General features: G+C 41.5%; 1 protein-coding gene across 2 annotated transcripts in view; it reads left to right on the forward strand.

The window, feature by feature from the left end:
* The window catches only part of AK4 (adenylate kinase 4), a 276327-nt gene extending 267412 nt beyond the window's left edge, over window positions 1-8915 (forward strand). For both annotated transcript variants that reach the window (XM_086953660.1, XM_086953668.1), the window contains exon 6: window positions 7906-8915. In XM_086953660.1, the coding sequence (XP_086809786.1) occupies window positions 7906-8044 (139 nt within the window). In that variant the 3' untranslated portion in view covers window positions 8045-8915. The remainder of the gene's footprint in view (window positions 1-7905) is intronic.
* The last annotated feature ends 2981 nt before the right edge of the window (window positions 8916-11896 follow it).

The raw sequence follows: 11896 nt of genomic DNA on the forward strand, positions 1-11896 counted from the left end.
GCAAGGAGGGCATCCTGAGCCTGGAAGAGAGAATACAGACAGGTGTAGACCTGCTTCACCAGTCTCTGAAATCTAAAATACCTTTTAGAAAGCCCCGGGGCCGAGACATCTGACTTATTCTGCGTCCAGCCTCCGGACAACCCCACAGTAGCACCACTGAAGGTAAACGTTTCCAGTAAAAAGGCACCTTTATTGATGTTGGGTATGCCGGGCTCTGCAGACCTCCCACGACGTGGAATTTAATTACAGACTGCATGGACATTGTGGAATTGGAGGTCCTCAAAAAAACCTGCAACAAGGATTGCAGAGAAAAACGTGCATCGGATTCAAGAAATTCCTTGTCCTTTTTGTCTCTTTTGTTTCCTTTCCCTCTATCTAACTTTTCCTATATTTCGGGTCTCCTATTTAGGGCGACAGGCACGCTGCTGAGGGGGTAGGCCGTAGCCTTCTGCAGGGGTGCAGGGTGGGGTGGGTGGGTTGGGGTCTTTTTCGGACTTTTTTTTTTTGTTTCTATGGCTCTTTTGTGTCCCTTTCTTAGGACGCTGTGGCTGTGCGTGTTTCCCACGGTGTGATTGCTTGGGGGGGTGAGGTATTCTTACTTTATACGATATTGATTGCACAGATATCCTGACTTGAACGCCCCACCCCCAATAACGTGGTCCCCAGTCACTTTGCTCGCCCTTATCGCTGTGGGGGCGCGTACAGCAGCACGGCGTTCCTTCTTTTCTTTTTTTTAGCGTTCCCCCTTTTTCTTATCTTCTGGGTCAGTATAGAGAATGACTGTAACTCCTTTTGCCGTTCTGGTTACTCAGTTAGGTATAAGTATAATAATTTGGTGGTCTGGGTGCACGGGGCGGGCTACGATGGGTACTGATTGGAAATATGGCATCTATATTCTCATTGCTGTAGACTATTGCTGATAACCGTTTCTATTGGTGCCTTAATGTTTTGCTGCTTGATTCGTGACCCGCTATGGGCACTCAGATGATTAAACTGCAACTGATCCTGCTATAATTTCTATTATAAAATTAACCTTCTTTGATCCTACATCCAGCGGTCACACTCAGCTCCTCTACGATTGAATTACTAGTTCGCAATATACTGGGTGACTGCCGTGAAACCTCTTTATTGATTTACGTGCTTTTCAGATTGCTTCGTGGCCGGCCTAATTGGTTGTAGGCCCGTATTTGTATGCTACTATCTGCACAATAAAGGTTTAAAAAAAAAAAAAAATCCTTGTCATGGAAAATATGTACAGGGCACAGTCCAACATTGTGTAACATTCATGTGTATTGTCAAACAACCTGGCTGTGACCTCTCACTACACAGAGAGAGACACAGAGAGAGAGGTACAGTGAAGTGGTCTAGCAGGATAAACTCCAGGACTTTTTGCCTGTGACATTTGATGTACCGACCCCACAGGGGTTTGTCATCCACCTTCATGCCTCACGTTCCTTTGTGCCTGTCTTTTTTTCTGCAGCTGTTTTGCCTGAGGCTAGCGGTGGGACGCCCCGCGCTTTAACAAATTCTCAATGTAACATGTTGCATTGACCCAGTCTGGGCAATGTTGCCCACCAAATTGAGGCAGGAGCACTATTCTTGCCTCACATTGACAAAACCAACAATATTCTTGGCAGATTTGAGCCTAGGCAGTGACGGAATAAGCTATGGAAGGAAAATGGCTTCAAACACAAATGGAACCATCAATACATAACAACGTGTGCTGTCCTGATGATGGGGAAGGGTATCCCTGTGTCGGTTGGCGGTCCATCCTTAAGACGGTGTGAATATTTTGGAATAAAGGCCTACCTGTTACGATTGTTTGCCTTTATACGGTAACCAATGCTTGTTTTGTAATTAGTTTCCATACCCAGAGATTAGCGAGCTTGAGATAATGAGGGATGTATCTTTGCTGATTCACTGCAGAGGGCATTTTGGGTGCAGCTCAGCTGCAAGCAGCTAATTGAAAAGAGCTTACTGCTTTTAATCTCCAACTTTTTACGGTTACTCCCATAAGGTCAATATTGTGTTCATATTTCCTGTAACACCATTTTTATTGTTATATAGGGTAACTTGTTATAAAGTAGGGGGTCCTTCATGTTTTCTCCTCTGTTTAACAAAATTTTATTTTGTGTTTAGCCAAAAATTATGATAACTTATTATTTAAAACAAAATAAGTTCTGAAAGATAAACCGCAGATGGACATTTAGAACTGTAAATATTCTCTGTATCATCCATGGCAAGCGGACTGTGTATTCTTCTTCCCATCCTGTATCATATAAAATGTTTTTCAGAAACCCACACATCATGGTTTTACATCAGGCTTAAGACCCCTTTTGCACTTTTCTATCTCTTATGCCGTCAGCGCATATTAAACACAATAAGACAATAACTGAGCCCCCTCCATAGCCATTACCTGCTGAAAGTCCAATTCATATTTTAGGGCAGTCCTGAGGCCACACAATAGCTATTGGGACTATCACTCATGACGTGTGGAGTTGTGGAACAAGTTTATGTGGCTATGTCTGCACAAACACACTACACAAATGAGTCCTTCAGCCAGCAGAGGGGTCTCGGGGCCCCCACACACCCTCTCTGTGGAGATGCCACAGCTCCCACTTACCTGACCTCGAAGGAGCTGTTGCATGAGTGTAGGTCTGCATAATATTCCATGCATGCCTGCAGAGTCCTGTCTTCCCCAATTGCCTGTGGTATCCGTGAAGCTCCCATCATGCTGTGCGATGTGCGTCGATGCCTCCTGAGCTCAGCGGCTGTGACGCAGTGAGACGCTGCCGGTGGGATGCTCGTGCATACAAATGGAGCTCCTACAGGTCGGGGTTCTCTAGTGCACATCGGCCCTCGAGGGGCAGGCAGTGAGGCCAGCGGCACATTGGCTTCCATGGAGTATCCCAGCAGTTGGGGTTCTCCACTGCCAGGTGACGCTGGGCACGTATCCCATCACTCATGTCTGCCTCTCTGGTGGAACAATCAATCACTCCCTCTTTACAGGCACTGTAATGTTTTAGAGTAGGGATAAGTACTTATCAACCCCATCAATTGAGAAAGAACTCCTTGTCGAAAAGATCGCGCCATGTTAGTGCTGCGCACAGGTGTTAGTTTGATATGATGAGGTGGTTGCATCTGTGGCAAACCATTCAATAACGGTTTTGCCTGGCGCAGGCTGGTCATTGTCGAGAAGAAGCCGGTTGAAGGAGTAACAATGTAATCTCCATAAAATGTAAAAAAAAAAAAATATATCTGATCTGTAGCTTTCACACCCAGTTGAAGAATATTGTCTCATAAGCTCAGAAGCATAAGAAACTTGTGATTGCTGTAACAGGGATTATAAAGAACGAGGGCGCCCCAAGAAGAGTGAAGAGGCGTTGTAGCCATCCATGCAATCCGCCTGACCAATGGCGTGTCCTGCTCTACATGGCGAGGCTTGCCAGATGCTTCTGCTCGACGTATCTCACCGGGAAATTGCTGATTCTGTTGTCCTTGCTCATAGAGCATCCACCCAAGGCATTCTGAGGAAGTGTAACACTGTTTGTGGATTAGGATTTCCTAGTGGTAACCTCCTTGGCAATGCACCATAGTTTAGTCAGTCCACTGTGTATGGAGTTGGTTTAATTCTGACAACCCTCCCCCTATCATAACCCCACACCCTGAAATTCTGTGCACTTCTAACTCACTCTCTCTGGCATGATGATGACCCTGGATAAAGGTACTCTCCTTGACACATTGTGGGCACACTTGATACATTTGTGAATATTGCTAAGCTTAATTGTGTGTGAAAAAATTCCTAGGTAGTATTAATAGTAGACAGCAATTTATGTGGACCCAGTGGTAATAGGAAAAGGCAAACAATTTAAAAATGATCAAACAGTCATTAATTAAAAATAAACATGTTTTTAATATATTTGATAAAAATCATATAAAGAACAAGGAAATTGAATTTATATGACAGTGAAATAAAATTATATGCAATTAATACATACACTAACACAATATACAGTCTTTATACATAAAAAGGACACCATATACAGATCAAAGGTGCCTACAACCAGGGTGAAGAAACAGTACTCGACGCGCGTTTCGGCGAAAACGCCTTCTTCAGGAGCCACAAGAGTAAAATTACTGACAACAGGATAAAGCAGCACACTTATATCTTCTAGTGGATGATAAAAACACAATGTACCTGTTAGAGTAGATTCGCAATTATCTTGATAGGAGTGATACAAATTAAAACATGAATATCACAGATTCCTTGGTTGTGATATGATAGAGACCTGTTATAATATTTCACAGAATGTAATTCTTGATGTTGGTACCATGTGATCCACTTAAAGCGACAAAGAATGATGCAGTACAAAAACTGAGGTCAATAAACGTAGTCGGAGTGTGTCGGATATGAGATGTTAAAAGCAGAAGTGTTTCTGTAGTTAGCAGGATAATGACTGATGCAGCTGACACGTGAAATACAGGCTATGGCGTGCGGGGATGCCGGGATATGGCGTGCCGTCGATGAAAATAATCACTACCCAGTGGGTCCTTGTTTTTCTCATATTAAGCTTAATTGTGAGCATTCTTGTAAAATTGGGACCATTCTGTACACAATTGTGGTAATCCTTACCATAAGCATAGCCATGGCATAATGGCGCCGTATGGGACATATTCACAAATTAGTGCTAATACCTGCCCAAAGGTAGTCGTGGTCTAATGGTGCCTGTTGTTGACATATTAGGGACAATGTGGGCATAGTTGTGCCTTTTCCTGCCATCACGATGCTCATCATTGATATATTGGGGAACTGGAACATAATAGTCAATGTCCTTGGCATAGTTATGCACAAAGAAAACCAGTGCCCTCCTTAACATAGTGTGGGCATTTTGACTTCTCGGTGGGTGTTTATGGCATACTGATGCGGTACAAAAGGGGGTGGTGATGGACAGAGCATCTGAACCAATCAAACACTCACACCCAGTCAAAAGATCTGGGTTTAATCCATCACCGTTCTTTAGCACACTCTGCCACCCCAGTTCAGACATGGCTATATGCAAATCAGTCTGACCGTGTGCCTCAGGGGAACAGTCCAGCCCGAACTGCCAAGCCATGCTGCCATAATAGTGATGCCCTCGGGCATAATGGTGTCTTTGCATAAGTACCAACCTTGACAAATTGTGGACTTTCTTTCCATAACGATGATGGAAATCCATGCCAGATGCTGCGTATTCCTGTGTTTTTTGGTGATGATACATGGGCTGCACAGTCACAGTGTGTCCTATGTGTCAGTAGTACAGGAGGGTACTTGCTAAAAATGACAACCTGATGATTGGGAGCCAAACATAGTTACTAAAAAATAAAGTTTGTCTTTTTGGAGGAATAGTGCGTTGGTAATCATGAAACTTTGGCCTCCCCAGTATAGCCCAGAGGGACGTTGGAAGACACCGACGGAGAGAGCGGTGCTCCTTATTTACCTGAGCTGCAGCCAGGTGAAGTGAGGTGCCATCCCCACAGAAATTGGATTGTGGAGGAGAATGTACACCTGACAAACAGGTGATATAATCTCTTTTATCATTTTTCACATAATTGTACAGCAGTAGCAACATCTAGGTCCAGATGAATGCATAGGACCAATTCCTTATATGCAGAAACATGTCGACCGCTCACTGAGCAGATATTATGTTAAATCTGCTTTTTTCTCACTTCTCACTATGGTTTTAAGCTTAGGGAGCTGAGAGAAAATATAAAAAATAACTACTCTACTCAGTTTCACCTAATTTTATTCACTTCACTTATTTCACTTGCACTGCCTTTTTTCAGTTGTAACATCACACCAACACCATACTGACAGCACCTAGCGAAATAACTATTGTCAGTCTTCTTACTCACACAGTCCCTTTCTCACAACTTGTGTGACTGTGTGCGCACTAACTCCTGGGTAAGGAGAACCCAAATGATGTAATAGTGGTGGTACAGAGAGACAACTGATGGGAAAATTCTCACCCTGATTGTATGTTGCACGTATGTGTGTTTAAATGGTTTATATGTTCAACTGTTTTCAATCCACAATCTTCCTTTGTGCCGTGTAACTGGTTGTCTATGAGAAAAATATGCTTTTGACTCCTGGGTACCTTGTGTTGTAACTAATCATGAAACCTGGCCTGGCTGTTCGATCAGTAGCTGCTTCATCCCCCTCCCCTAGGACCTTGAGACCCTCACGGGTGAGTAGCGCGCTCTATAAATGTTTTGATTGAATGAAAAGGAGGAGCTTTTGTTTGAGGGAATTGAGCTCATCTATCCTAAATGAAAATATGATATTAAATAATGAAATGTCTGTATTTTTGAGAACTGGCAAACTAATGTTTGTGGGGTTAAAATGGTTGGATTTAAAAAATATAGGCTGATGTTTGAGTGGTAATTCATGCTGAGTTCAGTCGGAGGCTAGTCATGCTGTGGCTCTTATATTGTTCACTTGTGCACAGGCATTTCATCATTTCTGTCGTTGAAGGTTTCAATAATGTTCTCACTGTCACTGCTGCTGTCCCTGCGGCCTGGGCATAGAATTTGGTGTACCGAATTGCTTTCTGAGCTGTAGCACTGCTTGATGAGAGCGTTTAATATTTGTGTAATATTCTCTCCATATCCTGTGATTTTTGACATATATCTATAATCTGTTAAATTGCATACCTATATGTGTGACCTGCCTGTAATGTCTGTAGCTCCGTTTACAAGCTTTATTAAAATGTTGGTGCCAAAGGCACTGATGTTCAAAAGTATTTTTCCACTACAAATATTGTGATTTGCAAAGTCACAGGGTCTGTGAACACAAAATACCTTGTTACTGTGTACATATGCCACTATACAAGTCGGACAATTCTTTCTGATTCGTAAAGGGGATTTTATAGCCTTGTCTAATTAACAAATAGAAGGGGGTGTAAAAGGGTCAACGACGCATGTATCAATGGCTTGTGATCGTAATACGGTAACAACCCCTTGATCAGATCATGTGCCCTTAAAGAGAGTGGCCTCAAATGCCCAAAGGACAAGGCTGTCCCTATTAACACCTGGGAATAGAGACGACAGCATCAGAGAGTGAAGTTGAAGGGACCGCTCACTGCAGCTCTCCCCGATGTCTCCACAACTGGCAATCTTTATGATATATTACCGGTACCTTTAATGGACGTGGGCTGCTTACAATGTTTTGCTTTTAATCCCTTTTGGGAATGTAGATGCTGGGACGGAGGTGTACTGCTCTTTGCAGACTCCATGCTTGCATTAGCAGTCAATTAATGGACTTTTCAAACTGCAACCTGCCTAATTAATATTCATTAGTCAAGTTGTTTGGCAAGTCCCTGAACTGTATCGTTTGCAATGTGACCTATTTGGTAGATAGTTCAGTTTGCAAATTGCATTCCCATTCGCAAGCCAGCCGGTGTGCAAATTGTACATCCCTGGTTTGCGCGAATGTGAATAGTACATCTGGGCCTTTTTTCCCACTTATATATAGATTTTTTTTGTTTTTGTGTTTTTTTTGTTTTTCAACTTTGGAGTAGTGAACACCTCACCCCCCCTTAGGAAGGTGAGCGTTTGACTTGCACACAGTTACAGATTTTAAATGTTTCATTTGCGCCCCTTCCGTACCTTTGAATTTGTTTTCAATGTATGTACATATTGTGCTGTAAAATGCACCACTTAGTTCGTTTTTCCCAAATGTTCTGGAGGAAGAACATCCCCAGCTCATCACCAAATTGCCTTGGAGAATGTTGGACTTGTTCATTTCATTCAGTCAGTCTCTGCCAGGTGCACCCACCACTTTATAGAGTAGCAATCTGCCACTGCTTGAAATGTTCCCACTGCTCTGTGATTCTAATATGGGCACTGTTCTGTGCTTCTGTGTTTCAGGAACAGAGGTGTATTGCACACATTTTCCGGGACGGAGACGAACAAAATCTGGCCGTACATTTATACCCTGCTAAGCACGAGGCTCACCCCTGTTCACCCCGAGGACACATCGCAAGCATTCCAGGCTCAAGAACGTTAGGGGAGGCCGCCCCTGGATTGGATGTGGATTGTGGGGAGCTGTGCAGTTGTAGAATGGTGCATCAGCCATTTTGGTTTTAATTTAGCACTTGTGAAAGAAAGAAAATGCAGTTTTTGCCTGGAAATCTTTTTTTTTTTCTGGTGGCATCCGAATTCTTTAGACACTTTACTTTTTAGTTCTTGAGCTCAAGGTGAAATGTATGCTTGTAATTCTAAATTTGAGATTTTTCAGAAACATGTTTCATAAGACAATTGATTTATGTACTTTTTTGATTTGTAGGTGTTAAAATGCCCATCCCATTAATACCTGAAAATCCCCTATACTTGATAAAGTTGGCAATCTGACAGTGTAATTTTTATATACTTATCAAAGAAAGTTTTAAACTTGTGCGAATCATGGAATGGTGTGTCATGTGCAAATGTGAAATTCCTAGATTTACTTTTTTCAAGGTAGGAGGAAAAGATGAGTTGGACAGCTACATATAAGGCCAGTAATGTAAAAACAAACACTACAGCTTAATGTCTGATCATCGTAGGAAATGCAAAATGGAACCCAAAGCTGTCTCCCATTCACAGTATCCCAGCACAGCGGGAGAGTGTATTTTGCACTGGTCAACTCTGCCCTGGCTGCTTCAGAATTTGTGAATGTGGATCAAGCAATCAAGACCTGCCTGCACAGAATTTGACCCCTCGAGCTTTTCTGCACCAAGAGACCACTCTGGTGACGTGCTGCGCGCGCTGAAATAAATATATAAAACCTAAAAAAATTGAGATGACAACCAAAATGCTTGTAAGGCAAATGTGTATTTCGTAACTAAATTTAGCAAGCAGATCATTGCACCTTTCCCGCTCATTACTCTAAAAAACTTTACTTTACAAAAAAATGGCAACATTTATTTCTGTGAGCATTCTAATTCACCATTAGTGTTGGTTTTGAAGTAAGTTTGATTATGGCCAGCCATAAATTATGAATCTCGGTTATTTGAAAAGTGTAGGTTGAGCATCTGCCCACTGTTCCATACGAGTCATAGGGTTAGGATACCAGATGACGCCCTGCTCCAGTCCTGGATTTTCGTTTGACACCCCTATGCATACTGGGAGCTGTAGTCCTGATAAACGTCAATTGCAGCAAGACACCTGAAACCATAGTTTGTAAAGAAATGTCCATTGTGCACGTTGTGACATGAAGTCCTCTGACCTTTTACACAGATTATTACACTGTAAACAGACACATCTAGGCTGTCCTCTTCCTTCAATGGCTGGAGGGAATAACGAATGGTTCGTCGGGATGTTAGTTAATGCTGTCGCCAAATATGTAAATACAGTGTATTTTTATTATAATAGCATTTAAAGTGCTAAGCATAACTTTTACTGTTACAGTTGATAGTTATTAACACGTGCTTTGCGTATTTGAGTACATATCAAAAGATATATATATATATATATATATATATATATATATATATATATATATATATATATATATATATATAAAACTTTATCCAAAATGCTGCACTTGCAATGTTTCGTAAAACAAAGTGACCTTTCAATTTCATTGTTCTGAATCCATGCTGGAGCCTGGTGGGGGAAGACAAAATGTTCCATCTTCAAATTACACCCTGCGCTTTCTCTACTGTGATACTTTTTTTCTTTTGCCGAGTCCACCCCCTACTGTTTATATTGTGAATTGCATTGGCTTTTGCTTGTTTTGTAAATGTAACCATCTCCAAAAAGCTGTTGTTTTTGAGTATCTAGAAACAAAACTTCATTATTTTGTTAAAAGAATAACTCCATTTGTGCACATTAATGAGCATACTTGTCTTGTCCAATTTCTTGATTCCATGGAATTACATTAAAAACAACCTCAAATGAGTTTAAATGTGACCATTCTTAGATGTTTGAAAACTAGTAAATGAAGCCAAGGGGAAGTTGTTGGGAGGTGGGGTGGCGTGGGGGGGGGGGGGGGGGGGGGGAGGGGAGGGGGGGAGTGAGAGCGGATGTGTGTCACTCCTCTTAAAAATTTCCTTTTTTTCCTTCTTTTTTTTTTTGGGTCGCTTCCCAATATGCTTTCACATAGTTGCCTGGCTTTGTTTATTAATGGATAGAATGTTACATATCTTGTCCTTTCATTGTTTCTTCTCATTGGGTCAGAATATTCCTTAACCTTTGCGGAAGCCAGTTCTGTGATCAATTCTAAATATATGTTTTGTAATTTAACAAACCATGATGAAATTTCTTCTGTTAGTTACTGATTTTGTAAATTTCTAACGATAATACAATTCTGCTATTACACGGATATTTGCTTCCATTTCATTATTTTATTTGCTCGTCCTCAAAACCATTTGAACCTCTCCTTAAAGCAGTCTGCATTTTATCAAAAAGTTATTTTTTATTGTGTTTCTTAATGAAATATAACATCAAGCAGGTCAATATGAACACAGTATTTCAAACTTAAGCACACAAAAGCAAACATCATTTTGCACAATTTCACATTACTTTACTTGTGTTTTTGGTAATGCCGTCACCTCGAGGAATACGTGTACATTTCACTTGAGTGAGTGCTTGTGCTCTAGAACGTCTGCGCGTTTGAGCTGGACTGTTCCTATTGGAGCAAGACAAAGATTGCTTTGCATATGATTGGTCTCCGTTCAGAATGGCACAGAAGACAAAAAAGATGGACTGGAATGCGGTGCCAAGTGATTACCAGGCATTTAGATTAAGTCCAGCATTCCACCCATTAGCTTTTTCCTGTTTTCCTAGACGAGCAGATTTGAAGCAAGGCGCATTCTTAGTAAAAAGTGGCTTAACTGAAAGGACAATCTGTCTGATATTTTCAGACACGCTCATTCTCTCTCTCTCTCTCTCTCTCTCTCTTCTAGCATAGATTGTAGTGTGTTTTTGTACTACTTAATAGAACGTGACTAAATTCAATTTAACAGCACACTTGATGGCCAAAATGGTTCTACGGACCGTTCAACTGTGACACACTGCAGACATCTGGGTTAAAATTTCAGAGATGTCCACTTACGAAACCCGAAATTGGCACTGATAAAGCCTGAGATGTGTTTATATGTTTCACTGGAAATGCCTTAGCAGAAACCCAATGGTGTCCTTTTCCCACCAGCGTCTAAGAATGGACACTCCGAGGTCCTTGCACTACAGAGAGCAATATCCCTCAAAGAAAGCAGGATCTCTCGGTTTTCTCTCCATACTGTTACCCTCTTTTTCCTTACACCCCTCCCACCCACCCACCTTCACACTGAAGCTTCTCTCCTCTCCTACACCCACAACTACTGGAATTGATGTGAATTTCACTATTTTTTGATAAGTGAAGGGCCAGGCGACCTGCTTTTCATGGCACAGTCAGTCTTTCAAGTTTTCATCTGTATCAGTTTTATCATACATTAACTTGGGTGATCCTATATATATATATATATATATATATATATATATATATATATATATATATATATATATATATATATATATATATATATATATATAGCCCATCCCGGAGTAGTAAGAAGGGATACAATTTGACAGGTCTAGTCTTAAATTTGACAGGTCTGGCGGCAAACTCTGTCCTTAAATTTGACAGGTCTGGCAGCAAACTGCTGGTCTTGAATTTGACAGGTCTGGCAGCAAACTGCTGGTCTTAAATTTGACAGGTCTGGTAGCAAGCTGCTGGAGTTCAATTTGGCATGTCTGACAGTAAACTGCTGGTCTTAAATTTGGCAGGTCTGACAGCAAACTGCTGGTCTTAAATTTGACAGGTCTGGCAGAAAACTGCTGTTCTTAAATTTGGCAGGTCTGGCTGCAAACTGTTGGTCTTAAATTTGACAGGTCTGGCTGC

This window comes from Lissotriton vulgaris, chromosome 1_1 (assembly GCF_964263255.1).
Source record: "Lissotriton vulgaris chromosome 1_1, aLisVul1.2, whole genome shotgun sequence".
In the NCBI taxonomy this organism is placed as follows: Eukaryota; Metazoa; Chordata; class Amphibia; order Caudata; family Salamandridae; genus Lissotriton; species Lissotriton vulgaris.